Source organism: Cyprinodon tularosa, unplaced genomic scaffold (assembly GCF_016077235.1).
Source record: "Cyprinodon tularosa strain WSP-4 unplaced genomic scaffold, ASM1607723v1 ctg126, whole genome shotgun sequence".
NCBI classification, from domain to species: Eukaryota; Metazoa; Chordata; class Actinopteri; order Cyprinodontiformes; family Cyprinodontidae; genus Cyprinodon; species Cyprinodon tularosa.
Genome location: NW_024038070.1, coordinates 1,201,235 through 1,227,801, shown reverse-complemented (window position 1 = coordinate 1,227,801; position 26,567 = coordinate 1,201,235). Strand labels below are relative to the sequence as shown.

Here is a 26,567-nt window from a genome sequence, read left to right as displayed (position 1 = left end):
TTTCCCTTTAAACATTAGAACCTTTAATCGAGACATCAGGCCCTTTTCTGTTAGGATTTATTTGAAAAATATGGATTTGCTTTCCATTTTTTCCTAACTTTAATACTCCGTTTTGATTGCTCTTCTTAATTATTGTACTGCGTTTCTTAGTAGTGGAATGATAACTAGTACTCTTCACTGGCTTTGAACCATTCTATTAGGCTTCTACAAAAACAACAATATATTTATTATATTACTATATTATATTACTGCACATGTGATACAAACCTACACACAATGGGCACTATTTAGTCATCGTTGATATCTAAAAAGGCAGATTGATGCCCTGAGTTTTGTTTTGGGGGTTATACGATTACAGGAGACTGAATGCAGATGTTTTTCACACTTTTAAGATTTTATTTGTGAGAATTACTGTTATTTCACTTCACAATCCTAGTCCGTCTTGGGTCCCAAAAAAGTTCAGCAAAGCTGTTGATGATTTCATGAAATCTGGAAACAATGAACTTTTTTATTTTTTATGGCGCTGTATTGAGAAAGTTTCTCGATGTCTTTATTAAAGATATCATCCCAGACTTCTTTTACTGAAGACCATAAGGGCTTTCTGCTGTTATTTATTTTTTGTTTGTGTGAAAGCTTTAATTGAACCATATACAAGATAAAAACATGTTTACCTGTGCTTTTTTGTGCTGCTTTTCATTACCTTGAGGGTTTTTGTTTTAGTCAAAAGACCAAACGTGTGTGTTTGTGCTCCTCTGCTCTCTGGAGACGGCTGTGCTTATATTTTTCCTTCTCTGGTTAAGTAGTATCCACTTATGGGCGACAGGGAGGTTTAGTTTTCCAAGTCTGGAGGTCATAAAAGGGTTTGCTCAAAAATAGAGTCCAATTTGCTCTTTCTAAAGCTCTGTAAAGGCTGTTCCTTCATCTTTCTCCTGACTTTGCTTCAGCAGACGCTTGTTTTGTTCGGTTTTTTCTACTTTTTCTATGGATTTTACAGTTTTCAGAGGAGTACACAAGCTTTATGAGTGTCTTTAGCATGGCCTTGTAGGCAGAACGGAAGTCGGAAAGGAAAAGGGAGAGTAGGGACTCTTAACACTGCCACATTTGGCACAGATTACAATCTTCCTGCTCAGCTGAGCATGTGGAGAGAGGCCCTGTGAGGAAGAGGCCAGGGAACCAGGAAGAGACAATAACAACACATCGGCAGAAGGAGAGGGAGGAAAAAAATAATTTGGACAGCTGTAAGGCGTGGGGGGGGACTGGAAAGCAGAATTTCTTGTCACCTGTTTCTTTTCAGAAAATGCAAACATTTATGCACCTTTGACTCATTTGGGAGTAAAAGACACAAAAAAAAGCTTAGTGCTTTATGTAACATCAGGGCTAATAATGTCCAGCTTTTTGTTTGTTGTTTTATTATTTGGGACATCTAGGATTTAAAATGGGAAATATTATTTCTTCTTCACCACGACATTGGGTTGGAAGCTGGTGGCTAGTGTCTGTGTGGTCTGGGAAATGTTTGCATAAGAGTGTGTGTGCGATCTACGGCCAGGTAATAACAGTCTTCACTCATGTGCGTACACGTGTACCCTGAGTATAGATTCCAAGAATGCCTTGCTCAAGGGAGTAGTGGCTAATGAACATGCTGATAAGTGATTTGACTTTTTTTTTTTTTTTAATGGTGAATTTGGAGCAGGCACAAGGTGCAGTAATGACACGCTTTGCTACAGTTGATTGGTTGACTTTAACCATAAACAGCTGGATCAGCCTCGGAGCGCCTCCTCAGGATGTGAGCTCATGTTTACACACAGAAAAACACACGGACATTTATTCACTGTGGATATAGCTCATCCTAGTTTCCCATCCTCCCCCTGACTGATTTATTTAATTATGGCTGCTCTTATATGACTGTCTTGGTGTACTGTCTGCTTAGAGGGCTTATTATTGGATGCCTAAATTAGCCTCCAGTAATTAGGCGTTGGTGTTGATGTAGCTTTGACTTTACTACAGCACCTTTCTGATTTACTTACAGTTTTTTGTTGGGAAAATTGAAAACAGAAATTAGGAGTCAACAAATGCTCACTGTGTTTAAGCAACATAACACACATACACATCAAGTATTATATTCACAAAAGAGTTTTTGGGGGATATATTACATTGACACGTATTCTTAGGCATGTCAATCCACCCTATCCAACCATTATTCTTGTCTAAATGAAAGACTCCTGCCGTGAAGTGATAGTAAGACTTGTTGCAAATATTCATGCACAAAATAACAGTTTTGGTCAGAACTCAAAATGGCAAAACAAGGCGAAGCAGTGAAACCAGAGCAGAGTACTTAAGAAACTATCTTAGAAGTCTGGTTATCAGTATCCTTTTACAAACTAGCTTAGCCCAACCCAGTCTCATGGGAAAATGTACCCCCACTACGTTGGTCCACACTGCAAAACGTAGTGGAGGAACATTAATGGCCATTTTTTTGTGGTACTGTTACGTTTCTTCTACCTATACACTTTCTATTGTTTTACGTCCTAGTCACGTGACTTTCAAGATTCCAGCTGGGAGAAGAAAAAAAATAAATATATGGCCGACATTCGCTCATTTTTTTGTGGAAAGATTAATTACTTGAGTTTGTTTTTGCATTAAAATGAGTTTTGATTACATTTCTAGTGAGAAATGTATAGTTTGTTGCCAGAATATTTACTCAGGGAATGTACATATTCACTTGCTTGTTCGTTTTTGCTACGTTTTTCGGATCTCGTCAGGATTATGTGAAATTGCAACGTTTAGGCTGCTACCCATCGCCTAGCATTTAGCTGGAAATCTTGTATGGAAATATAGTATGGAAATCTTGGAAATCTACCGGATCCTTTGTGCATTTCACTTCCTGTTTGGTGCGATCTCATTGATGGGTTTTGACCAGATTTTGACCAAAGAGGAACTAAAAAAAAAAAAAAAAAAACAATTTAAATAGACAACCAGCATATCTGGAATCAATGACAGAGAGCATACATAATCACCCGCTTGCTAGTTTTTGCTACGGTTTTTCGGATCTCGTCAGGATTATGTGAAATTGCAACGTTTTGGCTGCTACCCATCGCCTAGCATTTAGCTGCTGCCCCGATTCAACATTGAATTCTTTGTGATTTAACTCCATCTGACGGATCAAACCCTTGCCACTGCGTGCGTTGCGTCTGAGGTTGATTTTCAGATCAATGCATTACATCGTGGCATACGGGAGAAACTAATTAAACTAGTTAAAAAAAAGGATCATGGGTTAAGATCGGATGTGTTTTATTTGGAAATCTACCGGATCCTTTGTGCAATTAACTTCCTGTTTGGTGCGATCTCATTGATGGGTTTTAACCAGATTTTGACCAAAGAGGAACTAAAAAAAAAAAAAAAACAATTTGAATACACAACCAGCATATCTGGAATCAGTGACAGAGAGCGACTGGGACCAGAAGTTTATTAATTTCTCCCCACTGATTTCCATTCAAAATGTTTTCGATCCCACCGGGCTCTAGGGAAGGGGCGGGCATACCGCCACCTACTGTTTATGAGTGTGTAGCAACATTGTTTTACATCTATTAAATTCTATTTTTTAATTTTGTATTCTGAAGATAAATAAATAATGCTTTCCTTAATCTATAAATATCTTTTATATTTCCTTTATTTCCCAATAATCCTTTAAGACTCCATTCTTGGCCTGTCCTCTTTTCAATTTCTTCCTTTCAGGTTCATATGTTTTGCAGTTCATCAATACATCTACATTTTCTATCTCTCCACATCCTTCACATTTATCATTATTTTTCCTCCCTATTAAGTATAAATTGTCATTTAAATAAGTATGACCTACTCTTAATCTGATCATTATTATATCTTCCCTTCGGTTTCTCTCATTAATATTTCTATTTAATACTGACTTTTGTACTTTATATAACCTTCTTCCTTTTTATCTTCATTCCACCTTTTTTTTTTTTTTGCCATTTTTCAATTTCTTTCCTCTTAATAAATGATTTTCCTTCCCCTTTCCCTAAAGGAATTGTAATTGTTATTTGTCTACTTTTCATTCCAGCTAACTTTCCATTAATTAGCTTGAAAACAGCACTTTGTAGGCACCCAGTTTCTCTAACAATGGCCCTTTTTGGGTTACCCTCCATGCATTGGATGTCAGTTCAGTGGCAGTTCCAGAACATTTTCTTAGGGTTGACCAGGCAGCACAATAATGTGCATGTGGCCAAAAAGTAATAGGGATCAAATTCTGTTCAGAGTCAAGCTATTGGGATCAGGCATCAGGTTCAATTTGCATATTTTCTTAGCCAAAACAAGGATTTGTTGGGCTACTGTAATTTTGAATTGAAAAACATCCTGAATGGGAAGTCTTCAAACTTGAAAAACGAAGTCCAAAGTTTTTTTTTTTTTTTTTTTTTTGGAATGATTATGACCTGAATGTCTAAGAATCTTCACCAGCTTATCAGGGAAATGAATGCCCACAAAGTCTATATTCTCCAAAAGAGAATAACAGAACAGACCTTCATGAGGCCCTTGTTAAAGCTATGCATATATTTATGCATCTATGCTCTTCAAATAACTTTCTGGTTCGAGGCAACATTTACATTAAATGGGTTGAGAGGTTGTTCTTTACCAGTAAATACATAAAAGATTCCCAGATGACTGCCGATACAAACTCTCAACTATAAAACCTGAAACTAATTCTTATAAGAGAGTAAAATCTGTATTAGTCTTCATTAAATGTAGCATATTGTTGTAAATAATCGATTGCTTTATTTTTGGTGTCAGCTTTTGGTCAATATGCTAACCTTAAAAGGTCAAAGTGGGAAAATGTAGTAGTAGACAAATTAGCAATTAGAGGAGGCAATAACAATTACAATTCCTTTAGGGAAAGGAAAATCATTTATTAAGAGGAAAGAAATTGAAAAATGGCAAAAAAAGGTGGAATGAAGATAAAAAGGAAGAAGGTTATATAAAGTACAAAAGTCAGTATTAAATAGAAATATTAAAGAGAGAAACCGAAGGGAAGAAATAATAATGATCAGATTAAGAGTAGGTCATACTTATTTAAATGACAATTTATACTTAATAGGGAGGAAAAATAATGATAAATGTGAAGGATGTGGAGAGATAGAAAATGTAGATGTATTGATGAACTGCAAAACATATGAACCTGAAAGGAAGAAATTGAAAAGGGGACAGGCCAAGAATGGAGTCTTAAAGGATTATTGGGAAATAAAGGAAATATAAAAGATATTTATAGATTAAGGAAAGCATTATTTATTTATCTTCAGAATACAAAATTAAAAAATAGAATTTAATAGATGTAAAACAATGTTGCTACACACTCATGAACAGTAGGTGGCGGTATGCCCGCCCCTTCCCTTGAGCCCGGTGGGATCGAAAACATTTTGAATGGAAATCAGTGCGGAGAAATTAATAAACCTTTGGTCCCAGTCGCTCTCTGTCACTGATTCCAGATATGCTGGTTGTGTATTCAAATTGTTTTTTTTTTTTTTTAGTTCCTCTTTGGTCAAAATCTGGTCAAAACCCATCAATGAGATCGCACCAAACAGGAAGTTAATTGCACAAAGGATCCGGTAGATTTCCAAATAAAACACATCCGATCTTAACCCATGATCCTTTTTTTAACTAGTTTAATTAGTTTCTCCCGTATGCCACGATGTAATGCATTGATCTGAAAATCAACCTCAGACGCAACGCACGCAGTGGCGAGGGTTTGATCCGTCAGATGGAGTTAAATCACAAAGAATTCAATGTTGAATCGGGGCGGCAGCTAAATGCTAGGCGATGGGTAGCAGCCAAAACGTTGCAATTTCACATAATCCTGATGAGATCCGAAAAACCGTAGCAAAAACTAGCAAGCGGGTGATTATGTATGCTCTCTGTCATTGATTCCAGATATGCTGGTTGTGTATTTAAATTGTTTTTTATTTTGTTTTTTAGTTCCTCTTTGGTCAAAATTGGTCAAAACCCATCAATGAGATCGCACCAAACAGGAAGTGAAATGCACAAAGGATCCGGTAGATTTCCAAATAAAACACATCCGATCTTAACCCATGATCCTTTATTTAACTAGTTTAATTACTTTCTCCCGTATGCCACCACGTAATGCATTGATCTGAAAATCAACCTCAGACTCAACGCACGCAGTGGCGAGGGTTTGATCCGTCAGATGGAGTTAAATCACAAAGGATTCAATGTTGAATCGGGGCAGCAGCTAAATGCTAGGCGATGGGTAGCAGCCTAAACGTTGCAATTTCACATAATCCTGACGAGATCCGAAAAATGTAGCAAAAACTAGCAAGCGGGTGATTATGTATGTTCACTAAGTAAATATTATGTAAATAAACCCTACACTTCTCGCTATAAATGTAATCAAAACCCATTTAAATGCAGAAACTGATTGAAATTATTGATTTTCCCACTAAAAGTTAGAGAAATCTCAGCCATGTTTATACCAAAATGTTACAGTTTCACATTATCTTGAAAAATCTTTGCAAGAAACGAACAAGCAAGTGAATATGTACATTCCCTGAGTAAATATTCTGGCAACAAACTATACATTTCTCACTAGAAATGTAATCAAAACTCATTTTAATGCAAAAACAAACTCAAGTTATTAATCTTTCCACAAAAAATGAGCGAATGTCGGCCATCTATATATATTTTTTTCTTCTCCCAGCTGGAATCTTGAAAGTCACGTGACTAGGACGTAAAACAATAGAAAGCGTATAGGTAGAAGAAAAGTAACAGTACCACAAAAAAATGGCCATTAATGTACCTTCACTACGTTTTGCAGTGTGGACCAACGTAGTGGGGGTACATTTTCCCATGAGACTGGGTTGCTTTAACCTGACAACAGCCAGATGCATGTCTCGCTCCGCCCAGCTCCACTCACATACGTACATCTGGGAACCCGCTCATTGAAAGTGATTTCCCCAACCGAATTTATGGTCTGTCCAATCAGGACGCAGGGTGGGTGTGTCCTGGAGTAGAGAAGCGACCGTGAGATTCCAACAACAATGGCGGCTCGCATTGAGGAAGCAAGCGTTAGCATTGATGCTGCTATTTCTTCTGTGTTGTCCAATCTATCTGATATTGTTTAATTAAAAGAACATCAGAGAACGGCTTTGAAGGCTTTTGTTGGTGGAAACGATGTTTTCGCCCTTCTCCCGACCGGATTTGGCAAGAGCTTGATCTACCAAATGGCTCCTCCTCTCACAGCGTCACGGGTTAGCTTCGGTGTGAGTGGTTGAAATAGCACGTCAATAAAGATGACAGACAAGTGGCTTATCCAATCATATGCAAGGAGTTTTTATAAGGCCCAGCCTTCAGTAAAGGCAATTCCTATGGCGGGTTCCCAGATGTATGTGAGTGGAGCTAGGCGGAGCGAGACATGCATCTGGCTGTTGTCAGGTTAGGGTTGCTTAGCCCTGCTCCTGTGTTTGAACGGCCTTAAGGAGGCTTTGCTCTTAACTTAATGCAAACGGGGGGGAAAAAGCTGTTGTGTTTGTCTTTAACAAGAAACACCTTATGTACGCCTAGTACTGGTTTACTAGGCTTTAGTCTATTTTTTCACAGTTTTATGCATCAAAGGATATAAAACACAGGATTTGAAATAGAACTTGCAAATAGAATCTGCATTACAGGTTTTAAATGTAAATATTCAGCTTATCTTGCATCTCTGACTGTCATTGGTATTTGTGGCAGTCATATTAGGTACTAAGTTTAGGTAATTTTTTAGTATTTCCAACTAGGAACTCTGAAATTTCTTATTCTAGACATGGAAGTCTTCATCTTAACCATATTTTTCTTATCTGCCTGATGGTCAGTTATGCTAATTAGCTCAATAAGCTTTAGTAAGAAATTACCAAAAAAAAACAAAAAAAAAACCCACATAAATGTTTATGTGGTATCGGTGTTTGGATTGGTGTTCCTTCCTAAAAGAAATCTTTTTACCTCTCCAGCCTGACTCCTGCAACAGTTTAATAAGACTCTGTATCTTATGATCTGTCTTATGCCGGTCTGCTGAGTGCTGCTCTTGTTCTCCCTTAGAACAACCATGTTTGTTTTTAACATAAATATAATGACCTTATTGTTGGATCCAGAGTCCTGGCTACAACAAACAAGAACTCCAATGCATGAAACTAGTACGATTTTTAATCTACTGCCTCATATTTCTAGGTTGCTGCATATATTTGGAACATGCTTTTTGAGGAACCAAATTAAAATAAATAAAGGGCATTTAGAGAAGCATTTCTAGGACTGAAGTCTATCATTTGGCCCATATGACCCCATTTGTGTGTATGTCATTTAAAATGCATGTAAGGTTAAAATATTCCAGTGTGAAATATGGAAGGAAAAAGTTAGCTTATTTTTTGCTGTTCTTTTTATTATCCTTTTGTATTTTCTCTTTACTTTTGTATTTTCTCTTTATTTTTACTCGGTCTCTACATATAGCCCAAGAGTGCCCCCAAGTGGTCTAATAATTATTTGAATTGTTAAGGCATTGCCAATGGCTTCATTATACAGGTGCTGGTCATAAAATTAGAATATCATGAAAAAGTAGATTGATTTCAGTAATTCCATTTAAAAAGTGAAACTTGTATATTATATTCATACATTACATACAAACTCATATATTTCAGATGTTTATTTTGTTTAATTTTGATGATTACAAATGACAACAAATGAAAATCCCAAATTCATCATATCAGAAAATTAGAATATTACTGAAGACCAATAAAAACAAAGGATTTATAGAAATGTTGGCCAACTGAAAAGTATGAACATGAAAAGTATGAGCATGTACAGCACTCAGTATTTAGTTGGGCCTCCTTTGGCCTGTATTACTGCAGCAATGCGGCGTGGCATGGAGTCGATCAGTCTGTGGCACTGCTCAGGTGTTATGATAGCCCAGGTTGCTCTAATAGTGGCTTTTAGCTCTTCTGAATTGTTGGGTCTGGTGTATTGCATCTTCTTCTTCACAATACCCCATAGATTTTCTATGGGGTTAAGGTCAGGAGAGTTTGCTGGCCAATTAAGAACAGGGATACCATGGTCCTTCAACCAGGTACTGGTAGCTTTGGCACTGTGTGCAGGTGCCAAGTCCTGTTGGAAAATGAAATCTGCATCTCCAAAAAGTTGGTCAGCTGCAGGAAGCATGAAGTGCTCTAAAACTTCCTGGTATGTGGCTGCGTTGACCCTGGACCTCAGAAAACACAATGGACCAACACCAGCAGATGACATGGCACCCCAAACCATCACTGACTGTGGAAACTTTACACTGGACTTCAAGCAACGTGGATGAAGTGCCTCTCTTCTTTTCCTCCAGACTCTGGGACCTTGATTTCCAAAGGAAATGCAAAATTTACTTTCATCAGAGAACATGACTTTGGACCACTCACCAGCAGTCCAGTCCTGTTTCTCTTTAGCCCAGGCAAGACGCTTCTGACGCTGTCTGTGGTTCAAGAGTGGCTTGACACAAGGAATGCGACAGCAGAAACCCATGTCTTTCATACGTCTGTGTGTGGTGGTTCTTGAAGCACTCACTCCAGCTGCAGTCCACTCTTTGTGAATCTCCCCCACATTTTTGAATGGGTTTTGTTTCACAATCCTCTCCAGGGTGCGGTTATCTCTCTTGCTTGTACACTTTTTTCGACCACATCTTTTCCTTCCCTTCGCCTCTCTATTAATGTGCTTGGACACTGAGCTCTGTGAACAGCCAGCCTCTTTAGCGATGACCTTTTGTGTCTTGCCCTCCTTGTGCAAGGTGTCGATGGTCGTCTTTTGGAAATCTGTCAAGTCAGCAGTCTTCCCCATGATTGTGTAGCCTATAGAACTAGACTGAAAGACCATTTAAAGGCTTTTGCAGGTGGTTTGAGTTAATTAGCTGATTAGAGTGTGGCACCAGGGGCCATCAATTTTGAACCTTTTCACAATATTCTAATTTTCTGATATGATGAATTTGAGATTTTCATTTGTTGTCATTTGTAATCATCAAAATTAAACAAAATAAACATCTGAAATATATGAGTTTGTATGTAATGTATGAATATAATATACAAGTTTCACTTTTTAAATGGAATTACTGAAATCAATCTACTTTTTCATGATATTCTAATTTTATGACCAGCACCTGTATTGTCATGGTCAGATGATGCTCTACAGTGGCATCATATCATAGTAATTATTCCACAGATTTATGACAAAATGTAGAACACAACCTTACAGCCTATATTCAAATGAATCATGTTAATTATTATTGGTACAATAGTGTTATCAGTAACATTTATTTGGGCTTTTTGTAACTGGAAATATTCCTAGCTATATCATACCGGTAAGGAAGGGAGAAGCCTAGTATCAACACTGAGCTTTTGTATTCTTGTCTCTATACAGGTTTAGAAAACTATGCTCCCTGCAGTAAGTTGTTTAGAAACCATTTAAAATTACTCTAAGGTTATGGCAAAGAATTTTCGTGTTTTTTAAAGCAAATGGCTTTTAAAACCTTTTCAGACATCACTACTCTCCTCCCTTCGGCCACGTGAAAACAGAAAATCTACTTAATATTAGCATTAAGATTTTTTGTAGCACCCTAGTACACTTTGTTTTGGTAAATAGTTACAGCTTATAGATTAATAATTAATTAATTAAATTAAATTAAATTCAATTCAGTTTATTTATATAGCGCCAAATTCACAACACATGTCATCTCAAGGCACTTTACAGTTCAACCAGATCATACAGTCAAATTGATACAAAGTTTTCTATCTAAGGAAAACCAGTTGATTGCATTGACTCATTGACTCAAATACAATCCCCCACACTAAGCATGCTTGTAGCGACAGTGGAGAGGAAAAACTCCCTTTTAACAGGAAGAAACCTCCAGCAGAACCAGGCTCAGTGTGAGCGGCCATCTGCCGAGGCCGACTGGGGTTCAAGGAGACAGAAGCAGACATACAAAAAGCAGCTGTAAAAGGCGGCCCCGTCCAGGAAACACACAGCCAGGCAGACGAGCTCCAAGGCAGCTCCCATGCCAGAGGACGAAGAGAGCACATCCACTCAGTCACGGTCAGAGAAACAGGACCACACTGGAAAACAGGCTGATCTCCAACATCTATAAACAAGGGTGTTGATAGAAGCAGCACAGCTGATGTTTCTTTCCAGGATGACGTCACAGCCAAACAGGAACAGACGAGGCAAAGCTACTCTGAGGAAAAGCAGAGAGAGCAGAAGGTTAGAGATTGAACTAACAGATTCTGCAGAATAGGAGAACAGAGAGAGAATGAAGCAGAATGATGAAATGGGGGTCCCTATGTCCTCCAAAAGTCTAAGCCTATAGCAGCATAACTATAGAGATAGCTCAGGATAACCTGAGCCACCCTAACTATAAGCTTTATCAAAAAGGAAAGTTTTAAGCCTAGCCTTAAAAGTAGACAGGGTGTCTGCCTCACGGACTAAAACTGGTAGTTGGTTCCACAGGAGAGAAGCCTGATAACTAAAAGATCTGCCTCCCATTCTACTTTTAGAAATTCTAGGAACCACTAGTAAACCTGCAGATTGAGAGCGAAGTGCTCTGTTAGGAACATAAGGAACAATCAGATCTCTGATATAAGATGGAGCTTGGCCATTTAAGGCTTTATATGTGAGAAGGAGGATTTTAAATTCTATTCTTGATTTAACAGGAAGCCAATGAAGAGAAGCCAGGATAGGCGAGATATGATCTCTCTTTTTAATTTTCATTAGAACTCTGGCTGCAGCATTTTGGATCAGCTGAAGGCTTTTAACTACAGTTTGTGGACTTCCTGATAGTAAAGAATTACAATAGTCCAGCCTTGAAGTAACAAATGCATGGACTAGTTTCTCAGCATCACCCCTGGACAGGATATTTCTAATTTTTGCAATGTTCCTCAGATGAAAGAAGGAAATTCTAGAAACCTCTTTGATATGGGATTTAAATGACAGATCCTGATCAAAAATAACACCAAGATTTTTTACTTTATTATCTGAAATCAGTTTAATCCCATCCAAATGAAGTGACTGGCTAATCAGTTTCTTTTTCAGAGACTCTGGTCCAAAGACTATAACTTCTGTTTTGTCTGCATTAAGAAGCAGAAAGTTAAGAGTCATCCAGGTTTTTATGTCTTCAAGACATGCCTGTAATCCATGTAATGGGTTAGCTTCATTTGGATTTATAGACAGATATAGCTGGGTATCATCAGCATAACATTGGAAATTAATCCCATGCTGTCTAATAATTCTACCAATTGGGAGCATGTATAAAGTAAAGAGAATTGGTCCTAGCACTGATCCCTGTGGTACTCCACAGGTAACCTTTGAGCGTGTTGAAGATCTATCATTAACGTGAACAAACTGAATTCGATCAGATAGATAAGATTTAAACCAGTCTAGTGCTGTTCCTTTAATTCCAACAAAATATTCAAGTCTTTCTAAAAGAATATTATGGTCAACTGTATCAAATGCAGCACTAAGATCCAACAGGACGAGCACAGATACAAGTCCATTATCTGAGGCCATGAGAATATCATTAGTGACTTTCACCAGAGCTGTTTCAGTGCTATGATGAGCTCTAAAGCCAGACTGAAACTCTTCAAAAAGTTCATTATGGTGGAAGTGATCACAAACTTGTTTGGCAACTACTTTCTCAAGAATTTTGGATAAGAAAGGAAGATTGGATATAGGTCTATAATTGACCAAGTCATCTGGGTCAAGAGACGGTTTCTTAAGCAGAGGTTTAATTACAGCAACCTTAAAAGCTTTAGGTACATATCCCTGTAACAGAGATAGATTAATCACATCTAAAATGGAGGAGGAGATCAAAGGGAATACCTCCTTAAATAACCTGGTTGGAACTGGATCTAACATACAAGTTGAAGGCTTAGATGAAGACAATAATTTTGCTAATTCAGAGAGTTCAACTGGATCAAAGTAGTCTAAACCCGGTTCAGATTCCATGACTACCTCAGGTACAATCGCGGATAGAGGAGTGCTTATGATCTTATTTTTAATAAGATCAATCTTATTTATAAAGAATCCCATAAAATCATTGCTGCTAAGAGCAGGTGGAATGGACGGTTCAACAGAGCTATGGCTCTGGGTGAGTTTGGCAACTGTATTAAAAAGAAATCTAGGATTATTCTTATTCTCCTCTATTAATGAGGAGAAGTACGCTGCTCTTGCTTTACAAAGGGTCCTCTTATACAGCAGTAAACCATTTTTCCAGACTAGGAAGGACTCTCGCAGGCCTGTGGAGCGATATTTTCTCTCCAGTTTCCTAGCATTTTGCTTCAAAGTACGCAGCTCTGCATTAAACCAAGGAGCAAGCTTTCTATTTTTAACGGTTTTCATTTTCAAAGGAGCTGCGTTGTCTAAGGCAATACGCAGAGAACTAGCAACCCCATCAACAAAATCATCAACCTGTGAAGGGGAATAAGCTAAGCTTTTGCACTCTGCAGCACTGCTCAGTGACATAGAGGAGAGAGAAAGTGAAGCAGATTCTTTAAAATGTATAACTGCACTATCTGATAAAGATCTACTAAAATTGAACCTTCTTTTGGGGGAGGAGAACTCTGTTAAAGTAATCCTGAAGGTTATTAGAAAGTGGTCAGAGAGGACAGGGTTGTGAGGAAATACTGTTATTTCTTCACATTCTATGCCGTATGTCAGCACAAGATCCAAAGTATGAAGATGAGAATGCGTGGGACTATTCACATTTTGAACAAAGCCAATAGTGTCTAAGATAGCATTAAAGGCTGCTCTTAAGCTATCGCCTTCAATGTCAGCATGGATGTTAAAATCTCCCACTATGATGACCCTGTCAGTATTTAATACCAAATCAGAAAGGAACTGTGAAAACTCATCTAAAAATTCAGAGTAAGGACCTGGTGGACGATACAAAGTTACAAAAAGAAGAGGTTTTCTTGCCTTGAAATTTGGATTAGGGAAATTAAGGGTTAAATGTTCAAAAGAGTTGTAGGTAGTAATTGTTTTGGGAGTAATCAGTAAGTCAGACTGGAAGATTGTTGCTACTCCTCCTCCTCGCCCAGAACTTCTGGGGATGTGAAAATCTAAATAGCTTGAAGGAGTTGCCTCATTTATGCTCACATAATCCTCTTGCTGCAGCCAGGTTTCTGTAAGGCAAAACAAGTCAATGTGATTATCACAAATCAAGTCATTAACTAGTAGACTTTTAGAGGAAAGCGATCTTATGTTAAACAGACCGCATTTAATTGTTTTAACTTTTTCCCCAATTGGAGTTATTTTGATTTTAATTAGATTATCATGATTTACTCCTTTGGGAATCTTTGCTAATTTATTAGATTTTGGTCGTGGGCAAGACACTGTCTGGATGGAGTAAAGAGTGGGTAACAGTAGAGAAGCTGCAGAGATGTGTGTTAAACTACAACTCTGCTTCCTGGTCTGCACCCTGGGTGGTCAGGGTTTTGGAGGACTAATAAATGTGGCCAGATTCCTAGAAAGAAGAGCTGCACCATCCAAAGTGGGATGGATGCCGTCTCTCCGAATCAGACCAGGCTTTCCCCAAAAGGATTGCCAATTATTAATGTAGCCCACGTTGTTTTCAGGGCACCACCTAGACAACCAGCGGTTGAATGACGACATGCGGCTAAACATGTCATCACTGGTCAGATCAGGGAGGGGACCAGAGAAAATTACGGAGTCCGACATTTTTTTGGCAAACTTACACACCGAAGCAACACTAATTTTAGTGACCTCCGATCGGCGTAACCGGGTGTCATTACCACCAGCGTGAATAACAATCTTACTGTATTTAACCTTATCCTTAGCCAGTAGTTTCAGGTAGGATTTGATGTCGCCCGTTCTGGCCCCCGGCAAACATTTGACTATGGTCCCTGGTGTCTCTAATGCCACGTTTCTGACTATGGAGCTGCCAATCACCAGAGTGGGCTTCTCAGTGGGTGTGTCACTGAGTGGGGAAAACCGGTTAGAAACGTGAACGGGTTGGTGGTGACCAGTGGGCAGAGATCCACGACTACGCTTTCTGCGTACAGTTACCCAATCGCCTGGCTGCTCAGGCACATTTGGAGGACAGCTACGTGGGGGGCCTACTTTAACTCCTGGATGTTCAACAGCCTGAAGCCTGGATTCTAACTCTGACACCCTCGCCTCCAAAGCTACAAAAATACTACACTTATTACACATCCCATTATCACTAAAGGAGGCAGAGGAATAACTGAACATCTGACACAGAGAGCAGGAGAGAGGAGAGGAAGAAGGAAGAGTTGGAAAAGAGTCAAGGGAGGGAGAGAGAGAAGCCATAGCAATGCTAAGCTAGCGCTAGCCTAGGCTAGCTACTCCTTGCTATCAGAAATAAAACCGTGTGAAACTGACAAGTGCTCAGTAGAAAAGTGCAGCAGAAGGTGCTATGTTTTAAAGTAGTCAGTTAGAGTTACTTAGATACAGAGATATCACAGAGAAAATAACTTAACTTCAGATGGAGATCCTCTGAACAGCTGCACACTCAGTTAATCCAAACAGGAAGTGAACAGGTCCAAACAGGAAGCAGGAAGCCAATGAAATTCACACTGGTACCAGAAACCATGGAGACATCAGGGGAAAACAATCACGACAAGGAAGACACAATGAGACGGCATTGGAGGAAGTTAGATGAGGAACCAGAAAATAAATAAGAATAGGAGACAATGATTGGGTTGGTCCTTGTATGCTCTATGTAGGATATTTTTGTTTTGTTTTTCTTATGTAAAGGAAATAACCTTAGCTTGGACAGTTAAGTGGAACTAAGTATATTTTCATAAACGGCTTAAAAAAGTTGCATCGACACAAGTGTTCACTGCACCAATGATGACGCTGCTGTTCCAATGCCGGGCCCTTTGTAAACACTAAGCCTTCTACTTGGGGACCCAGTTTTAAAAAAAGGATAATTTATACTCTACAAAAAAAAAAATTTGGATACACAACTTGAATGACAAAATCTTTTCAATTACACTTGATCTCATCTTCATCTGGATAAACCCTAAGTTTCTCACAATAACACCCCACTATTAAATGTACCTGGTGTCATTAAGCTTAATACTCGGTTAAAAAATGTTTGCTTAACTATTTTAATTCAAGCACTACAAAAGGATTGATGATGTTAATCATCCTGAATGTCAAATGTCTAAGCTGTCATAGAGTAGACGGCTTATTTGTAGACAGCAAATCTGAAAATGAATTCCTTTATTTAACCAAAAATGACACACCACTGACTGTACTGACCCAACAGACATTGCACAAGAAAAGCCTTTATCCATTTTTTTAAATACATTTTCTAATTCCATTTTTTTATAACATAAAAAAAACATTTTCTTATCAAACATGTCCCTTAATCTATATATATATATATATATATATATATATATATATATATATATATATATATATATATATATATATATATAGGAGATGTCTGCTCATACACTCTTTGTTACCAGTGAATCGAGCCACAACTGAACTGCGCCGAGCCCTACTGCTGAATTGGTACTAGATTTAGCATGATGCGGTTGTGTCTGGCACAGTCCAGTTCATTAAAACTCTACAGTTACCTCTGTTACCGTGTTTGGATCGTTTCAAAAGGCTAGTGTAAATGGAGTAATAGTTAGCTGTATTTTTTTAGGTTAATCTGAGAAGTTTCCCTTCCACTTATTCGATATTATGCTATTTCCTTGAATAAAAGTAAGAGCCTAAAATGATCAAAAAGATGATGATGATGATGACAATAACAAAACATATACAAATGGATTGACAGTCTGGACAGTCACCTTGGGTAGTTGGGGTATAATGCATTTCTATGTGGATGTTTTCTTCAGGGTTGTGATCTTCCTGGCAATTATCACTTGAGGAGTTTCTAAAGGGACCAGGTTGGGGAATAGCTAGTTGTTGGATTTTATTAATCGAATACTTCTTAAGTTGCCTCAAAAAGCTTGTAGTGATCCTGTATGTATGGTCTGAATCATAGACAGAGCCCTGGTTATCAGATGGGTCATAATGCTGAGTGATGTAGACTTGGTCTGTGGTCTGACTGTATTCGTTCACTCTAACTAGGATTCGGGGGCTGTTCCAGGCAATGTTCTCCCTCTGGGAATTTACCACATAGGATGGTAGTGTTCCTGATCTATCTCGATGAATATTACCAATAGTGTAGTATTGGTACCCCGGAGGCAGTTGATCCAGCACTCCCTCCTGGTTTATGTATCGATGGGAGCCGTAAGCACCAGAATTTGGATCAAAAGTCAGGCGGATGTTGTTGTACTGATCAATGCCAATTTCACAAGCAAACCAGTGAAGGAGCTCTAAAACGTTTGTGCGCTCAGACTGGTGGCAGTTGATCAGGTCATTGATGCAGTTCAGACTTCTCCGTGCAGCGTACACTGAGGTCAGAGTTAGCAGCAGAGCGACACAGACTCCTCTGATGTTTGTTGACATCTTTAATCTCTGTAAGAGATATTTAAAAAGTTTCAGCTCCTTCTTACTATACATTGCTGTTTAAAGATTTTTTTGTACAAAAAAGAAGTGTTTTTTTTCTTCTTTTTTTTTTATTGTTGTCAAGTTTTAGGGCAGGCATGCCTAAAGTCGGTCCTCAAGGGCTGCTGTCCTACAGGTTTTACAGGGTTCCCTGCTTTAGCACAGCTGATTCTGATAATTGCAGTTCAGCAAAATCCTGGTAATCAGCTATCAATGGAAATCAGCTGTGCTGGAGGGGAGAAACCTCTAAAACATGCAGGACAGCGGCCCTCAAGCAGCGACTTTGGGCATTGCCTGTTTTAGGGTATACAAAAGAACAATTAAAAACGTATTTTCTTAGCAAACATGAAAATCTATGAAAACCTGGGAGGTTAAACTATTTTCATAACATCTCAAATTCTTTGATATTATGGATATTGACCTTAAACTGGGAACCTTTTAAGTTTTGAAGTCAATCTTATTTCTTTCACTTATGTTATTCACAATTTGAGGCAATGTTTAAATAGAAAAGCAACTTTATCTGTGTATTATGTAAAAAGAAGTAAAACCGAACTGTAACCAGAAATGCTATCTTGCCCTTTTTAATAACTATTTAGAACAGATATAAACAAGGCGATATAGAAGAGTTGGCTAGCTGCTTCCTGGTCTGTACGCTGCGTTTGTGTGGGAGAACGGCATGAGGGAGGGAGGGAGGGAGTTAGTCATGACTTGGTTTCATTTTCTATCGAATTGAAAGTGGGACATAAAATAGTCCATAATTGTGAAGCAGAAGGAAAATAAAACTTTTTGAAATCTTTTTTTTTTTTTTTCAGAAATGATAATCTAAAAACTTCTATTCATTTTCTCTGAATCATTATATTTTATACCTGCCTCCCCACCAAAACTTCAAGTCTGGATGTCTTGCAAAGCTTTTTGGAAACTTAAAATGTGTCTTTGTATGGGTTTATTTTATCAGATGACGGATTAAAAAATCCCAGTAATTTTTAAAGCATACAATGCTGTTTAACCTTTTCTATTTGCTTCTTTCAACACAGTTATCTTCTACCTTTTGATTTGTCAAATTCAATCCCTAATGAATATGTTTGAATTGTGACAAAGTGTGAATGATCAGCTCGAAGGAATACTTTTGCAAGACACTGTTTGTCAAGCAAATCATAGCAAATACTAGTCTGCTGTTGGTCAAATATGTGTTTTGTACAGATTGTTTGAATATTGCTCAAAGCATACACACCAAGCAAAAGCTCATATGACACATTGATTTTATTTATTGTATCCAGCTTCATCCAGTTTACATTTGAGGGGGGGCACCTAAGTCACTAACAAAACGGTGTTGAATATTACAACACAGTAAAAACAAATAAATGCAAACTTTCAACATTCACCATTTCAATCTTAATACTTGTAATGTTTATCCCACCCAAAATGACTCAAGTCTGCATCAAATGTCAGACATGTATTGCTCCATTATGAGGCAGAGGAATACATCAAAGAGTCAAATAACATTTTTTAAAATGGAAAATATATTTACTCATAAGCATACATACATGCTTCCCATATTTTGTTCACCCTTCAACTGTTTTTACCCCGACTATTTAAAAGCACCATTTTTATGTTTCCCTTGAACAGTGTCTGGGAACTAATGTTGCGCCGATGCCATTTTGTGGCCCCAATACCGATACCTGTCTGTGCAGTATTGGCCGATACCATCTGTTTAAAATGTATGTGTATGTGTATATATAAAGAAGTGCATACTACTTCAATGTAAAATAATTGTAAATAAAGGCTTCGTCAAGCTGCTGCCTGCCTTTGTGAAGCAGGAAAAAGACTAATAAAAAGTGAATCCAGTAGAACATTTTATTGCCTACCTGGAATGGGTGACAATATTGGATAAACTTTTGGTTCTCAAAATGGTATCAGTGCCCAATTTTTTGGTACTTGCCAAAACCGATACCACTATTTTAGTGCAGTATCGGGGCCAGGCCGATACTGGTATCAGTGCAACACTAGTGGGAACATGACAGCACATTTTATTTTTTAACTGCAATAACGAGAAAAAACATGGCTAGAATAACAAGTATTGCAAAGACGATACAAACTTTTCCCAAGAAATTATCTTCATTGGTTGTTCTTAAATGAGGTTGAGGTATGTAGTTGTTCTCCTTACTGTAGTAGAACGCTCGATCAGTTGTTCTTGACTGAAGTGAATTTGTGAAGAATTTATCTTGTTGAATAGTAGATGCATTCCTAAAGTTGTTTCTCGGGGATAATGTGATGCTTTGTTGGATTTCCGAAATTGGCCGTCCTATGAATTGTCGTAAAAGGTTGGTGGTGACCTCAAATGTGTAGGCTTGGTTATAAGGCTGTGTGATGTAGACTTGATCTATATTCCATACCCCGTTCCCTCCAGTGGCACTAAAAATGATCCGACCTCTGTTCCATCCAATGGTTCCTCTTCTGGCATTAGTTACATAAGAGGGGAGCCTTCTGAATGAGTCTTTTTCAACGTTGCCAAATGTGTAGTATTTGTACCCCCAAGAAGGTCGCTCCAACATGTTATCGAAATTGCCGTAATGATGAGAACCAAAATCGGAATCTGGGTCAAAGGTGACCTGGATGGTACCATGATTGTCGATGTTAACTGTATTGGCAAACCAGTGTAGTAGCTCTAAGATGTTGGTGGGCTGAGGAACAGATTTTTTAACATCGTTGATGGAATTGAGAGTTTCTCGTACTGCGTACGCTGAGGTTAGGAGAGTTAAGAGCAGAGCTGCACAGAAACCGGGCATTTTTCTTGGCATCTTCGGTTCCTGTCAAGACAATTCAGATGTGTTATTGGTATTTCTTGCTGCGTGTTATTTCTCCATTTGTGCTTCCTATGCATCTTCCAGTAAATGACCTAGAGCAGTTACATGTCAGTTAATTGGTTTCATCGTGAAATACCACACCTTTTTAAGCTATACCGTAGGCACAAGACTTAAAAACAACAAACTGGTTTAGCTTGTAGTTCTGTATGACTGATATAGTCTAAAATAGACGGCTTTGAACTTGTGGAATTCCTTTTTTCATCATTTTTTTTTTTATATCTTAATATTTGGATTTATGTAGATATGCTTCAAAGAGAAAGAAAAACTATTTAGATCAGAAAAAAAATGACTGTAAAAAAGAAAATATGTTTGATGTCATTTAGGCTCAATACTTTCAACATGTTTTCTTTCCTGCATCTACAAGTTAGGCCCTGATAAGATTAATATTCAAACTTGTTCTCCAAGTCTAACACAACTAATGAATGACACCTGTAAAGTAAATCCTAAATATTTCCCTGTACGAATTTCAATGGGATGAAGTGTAATTTGTGAAATTGATTATGAACTTTTCAAAGAAGAAATGTATAGTAGCAGTTAATACCGTAAATACAAATATCCATGTTCCAAACATTTGTATGTATAAGTAGAAACTAAATCTGCCTCTTTAAGTTAGGTGTTAAAATAGCTTACCTGCTTATTAGTCAGATGCTGCCAGGTGGCTGATCTGTGTCAGTCTGTGTACGTGAGACTAAGCTATGGTCTGAAAAGAGCTTTGTTTCCTGGAAAACTTGTAAAGCAACAAAACATATTTGGTGATGGTGGGTTGGACCGACTCGTAAGAAAAAAAAAAAATCTTCCTCATCTGTTTGAAGGAAGTTGCTACACCATTGGTCAAGGCTGCTGACATTTGCAAGCTTGATACATTTACATTTAGTTAGTGTGTCAGACTTCAGATAAATGTAGTAATTCTAAAATGTACACTTTGGGAGCATGAATATGTTTTTGTCTTTGTTTTCTGGAATGTTGTGAGTTCAGTTTGTGCCTAAACTGTCTTAAAGAATTTTAAACATCCATTTTCAGTAAAAGGTGTGAAGGCTTTGTACAGGTAGTGTAAAATTAAGTTCCTCTTTTACAAGAGCTGGTGGAGAGATTATATGGCCTGTCCCATATATCATCGAAAGTTTTATATACTTTGAGTTATCATGTAGCATGTTATTTTTTATGTATTATTTTATGTTGACAGTTTATCTTTGCTCACTTATATTAAGTCTCAGTTTTGCATCGTTTGTTCAAGTAAATGTCTCACAAGCACACTGACCATTGACTGCTGCATAGCAGATGTTGAGAAAAGTAAGAAATTGTGGAAAATAATCAACAAACCAAAGACTTATTCAAGTACCATAACAAGGCTGTTACCTATTACTCATTTATTTGTTTTTAGTTGTTTAGCTTGTTTACTTGGTAAATTATCTGACCTAAGAGTTTATCATATGATGCATTTATAAAACTGTACCTATAGAATTATATCTGATGATCGACTTAGGTAATGTCAATTAACTAAATCAAAATGTGAAGATATTTATAGATGGCTATTCTTTTAATTTAGCTGAGCTGAGGAATAGATCCTGCTTGTAGGCATTTTTACAACTACTTTTAGTTATCTCACAGTATGCTTTCTGAAACTCTCGCTTCCTGATGAGAAATGAGGCCACACAGAGATTTTGGACAAGAAGGTCTGGTTCTCAGTCTCCACTTTAGTTCATCCCAAAGGTGATGAAGGCCCAGTCAAGTTCATCCATATCAGACTCTGCCATCCATATCTTTATGGACTTTGCTTTTTGCACTGGTCATATTGTAATATTTTTAAGGGAAGGCTCATAAGTTCCTATTAATGATTGATCGGAATAGTTAAATTCTTTATCTGACAGCAAACAAATCTGTTTAAAGTTAAAATTTAAATTAAATTTAAAAGGTTTTAGTCAGTTTTATGTTGCAAAAAAAGTTAACCTTTACACTTTCGAATAACAACCAGATTCTTTACCAGACTGACAGCTCTTGCCTAGATACTGCAATTGCTGGGTATAGAATGTTGCCATGCAGTTCATCATTGCTGTTGGGCAGAAAACTGATTTATAGAATTCAAATAAACTTTCTTAAGAATTAATGCCCTACTTTATACAAAAGTGACTCACAAAACTTGTGAAAATAGCAGATGTAGTTCAAAACATCATATTGGTTAATATAGCAACAAACAAGCTAACAAAATGTACTATTAAGGAATGTTTTAGACATATAAGGTTTCCATCCCAAAGCAAATACTTCTTGATCTACTATGAATTATGCATTAGACACAGATCAATAAAAACTTCCTTGCTCCAAAAAAAAAGAAGAAGCAAAGAACAAAAACATTTTGTTTGCTTTGACCATTTTGGCTTTATTTCAAAGAAATTCCACCTTTGTTACCGCTGCTCAGGGGTCAAAGTATATTTGAATTTACAGGGTTTTGATATAAAAATACAGAGAGAACCTGCGTAATTACCTTGTAATGCCATGGCAATCCAGACCTAAATTGAATCAATATGCTAACTAGAATGCTGACATATTTAAAGGAAACGGAGAAAAGATTTTAATGGCAATACAAGGAAACCTTTACATCATATTCAAATAGATATGAGAACAATCGGAGAGAAATATTCAAATGTCTATGTACCTTTTCATCTGGCTCTTTATCCAAAAATAAACAGAATCCAATGAAATATTTGCTTTGAATATAATGTAGGGATTCTTTTTGGTAGAAATTAAAGAAGGTTCAGTATCACCCCTTGTGAGCTGGACTGAAATAAAAAAACAATGATATTAAAGGGATTATTTACTCTTGGAAGAGGATTATCAGCCACACAAAGTTTATTAACTGATTACTGCACAATGATTCAGCTTAAAAGTCTGACCGACGATCTGCTACTTTTTTTTTGTCCAGTCTCGTCTTAAACTAAAAACTTGACTAAAACTTAAACCCATGACTAGTCATATTTCAGTCATCAAAGATTCATCTTTAGCTCATCAGGTTTCTGACGACTTGAAAAAAAATAACATTGAGGAAATCATTTCATCATCGTCATTGTTGACGAAAACAACTCTGAATGCTGGTTAATAACTTTCTGTAATTGAACACCACTGGATTGAGCAATTGATCTTTTTGAGGTTTGAGGTGCATGAACTATATCACAGCTACCATGCTTAAGGTCCATTTTGTAAATAGATTACAGCAAAATGTATATTTAAGTACCTTTAAAGCTAGGCAAAATGTCATCCGTTGAAACCCTACTAGATTAAATGAATTCATGGCTCGTAACTTTGCTTAATCAGTTTTCATAAACACACCCTTTATTCTATACTACAGGCATCAGTCATACTCAAGAACAATAACTGGTTTAACTTGTTATTTTACAGTCTAAATGGGGAATCTAAAAGTCATTATAGGATTATAGGATTTTTTAACGTAACAAATGTGGTCTACTCGTCCATTCTAACAAACGGGCGTTTCCAGTAGTCCTTCAGGTGATGCTGGATTTCAGTTGATTGAAGTGGAAATGTGATCCATAACATGGGATAGCTTTTTGCAACAGGTGTATGAACAATGTAATGTAATATGAGCTTGGTCGGCCAATTGTGATTTCTTAGTCTGTAGTCTTCCTTCTTATTTTTGTTCACTTTCACTACAGTTAAACAAATGGTCAGAAAACAAAAACGTCTGTTACAGTGGCGGCTGGTGAAAAATATTTTTGGTGGGGCTGATATAGCCTAGTGTATGTCTCCAACTAATCCGGAATAAGAATTCAACTAAACAATTGGACAATACATACAATTTAACAGTAATGATTTAATTTACTATATAATAACAGTAACAGTGATGATTTGGGTCACTGTGACGGGGTTCTTTGGCCTCCAAGAATCCAGTCTCAGTCGGGTTACCGGTGTTGGTGATTTATTGTGCTCAAAAACTCAAAACAGGGTGCAAAAGAAACTAAACATATACAAGATACTCTGGGCCTCAGCCTCCCTCCAGTTACCAGCAATGGAACAAAGAAACAGAAAAAAAAAATTGCCGCTTTTCTTCCCACAGCCCTCATTAAATAGTTTAAGCCCCTCACATCAGGCTCTCTTATTTCTGATTTCTTCTCATAAATCAGTTTTGTCCATATATTACCTCCACAAACAATTGATGTACAAAAACAAATAATTTTTACAACTTAATTCTTTTACACAGATTCATTGACTTATTCAATTACACCAAACTGGGTTTGAACCCAGCAAAGACGCAGCCAGACTGAAGATGACAAGTCCCCATAGCATAAACATGTACACACCCACACCCCCCACACACCCACACACACACACACCCACACACACACACACACACACGGCTAACCCCACTGAAATATTAAGTGTGCACCCTCAATATGCCAGCAGGTAACCAGGAACAGCTTGTGTGTTTTAAGTTCATGGAGCTACTGGTCTCAGCGCGAGTGTATTGGTCCTCACAAACACAGTATAACAGGAATGTGTGTGTGGCGCGCAAAGTTAGAGAGGTTGTTTTAAGCGACGAGGTGGATTCATCACAGTCACAATAACCATGACATGAAATGTTCATATCCTACAACAGGGATGTTCTTCTGGCAAACGGGTAGATAAATAAGGATCTCACCGAATTTAGTGGAAGCTGCATCTCGGTCGTTACATTCGCCATCTTCCCTCTAATTGTCTGCACCTGCGCTTGGGTTCACAAGCCTGTTAGAGCGCAGTATTTTCAGCGCCCCAAGACCATAAAGTTCCGAGACGCTGATTGGCCATTAAATTCACCTAGCAATAGTACATGATTTACAGATTCTCTGCAAATGTGGGTCAGTCTGATCACAGCCCCCAGAACAGAGACGGTAGGAGTCTGTCTGTGGAAATCCACAAATTAATGACAGTAGATAGGGAAATGTAGTTTATATAATTTGTTTTGCTTATAGGTACACAGTCTAGAGAGTAAAACTGACATTTATGAGTTAATTTCTAAAAATATATTTTACGTTTCTCTCTTCTTATCAGGGAGGGCGGTGCCCCAGCGCCCCCTATGGGCCGGCCGCCACTGGTCTGTTAGCTGTTATGTGTTTTGTTCTGCAATGTTTTTATAGGGTTCAAACACAGCTGTCTAGCTGCTGGATTTAACTGGATATTGCTTAATGTGGTTCATTGTAATATTTGGAAAAATCATTATAATTTACACAAGGAAATTATTCGTTTTGTGAAGTACAATTAATCTTTTAAATATTTTCGTCTGACTGTAATAGAGCAGTGTCTGCAGCCTCTACGTACCTTGCTTCATACAACTCCAGTACTTCTTATAAATGTCACTAATCCTTTATTAGTGGTTCAGTGAATTCATTCGATATAGTACAAATAAGGAAAGGGTGGACATTTTGAGAACATCACACATTTTGAAAAGATATTACAACATAAAGGGCTCATAATTACATCTGCAACTCATTTACATAGATTGTGTTGATTCTTGTATCAAAAAGGAAAGTTTAAAACAAAATTGTAAAGTAAAATGTGTGTGCACATTTTAGAACACAGGGGTTATTTTCATGTTTATGTTCTTATTTCATATTTATCATTATACCTAAAAAAGACAAAACAAAAAAAATAATGATAAAAAAAATTGCCTTGCAGATCATCCACAGAAAACTGTCGCCATTGTGGTTTGTACTTGGCCTTTTTAGAGACTGTTCGATGAAATGATGGGAGGATCCATGTCGACGAGCAGATTCATTTTCTCGGTGGATCCTAAAGACATATTGGATATCGTTCATGTTTGTCTGCCTGATTTCCAATAGAAGGTCTGTTGTGATTCTGTAGGTATTGCCTTCATCATAATGTTTTCCTCCCTCTACAGGGTGCTGAGTGATGTAAACTTGGTCTATTGTCTGTCCATGTCGAGGCCTATTGCTGCCCACATGCACTCTAAATATGACCCGAGCTCTGGTATGGTTTACATTTCTCCTCCGAGGATTTCTCACGTAGTTTGGAAGTGATTGTGAACCATCTTTATAAAGATTACCCACTGTGAAGTACTCGTAGCCCTGGGGTGCTGAATCCAGCAGATTCTCACCATTTCCAAAGTAATGTGAGCCATAATCAGAGTTGGGGTCGAAGGTAAGCAGG

The 26,567-nt window shown here is 37.7% G+C and overlaps 2 protein-coding genes across 5 annotated transcripts in view; one reads left to right on the top strand and one right to left on the bottom strand.

Moving 5' to 3' along the window:
* sept9b (septin 9b) overlaps positions 1-26,567 on the top strand; it is a 115,741-nt gene that overhangs the window by 52,891 nt on the left and 36,283 nt on the right. The gene's annotated exons all lie outside the window — the stretch shown is intronic.
* Positions 16,662-17,709, bottom strand: LOC119777683. The gene has a single exon (XM_038276672.1). The coding sequence runs from the start codon at positions 17,566-17,568 to the stop codon at positions 16,747-16,749; it is 822 nt and encodes a 273-aa protein (XP_038132600.1). The 5' UTR covers positions 17,569-17,709; the 3' UTR covers positions 16,662-16,746.

Coding starts and splice junctions, on each gene's coding strand:
- LOC119777683 (XM_038276672.1), bottom strand. CDS start 17,568: ATGTATAGTAAGAAGGAGCTGAAACTTTTTAAATATCTCTTACAGAGA.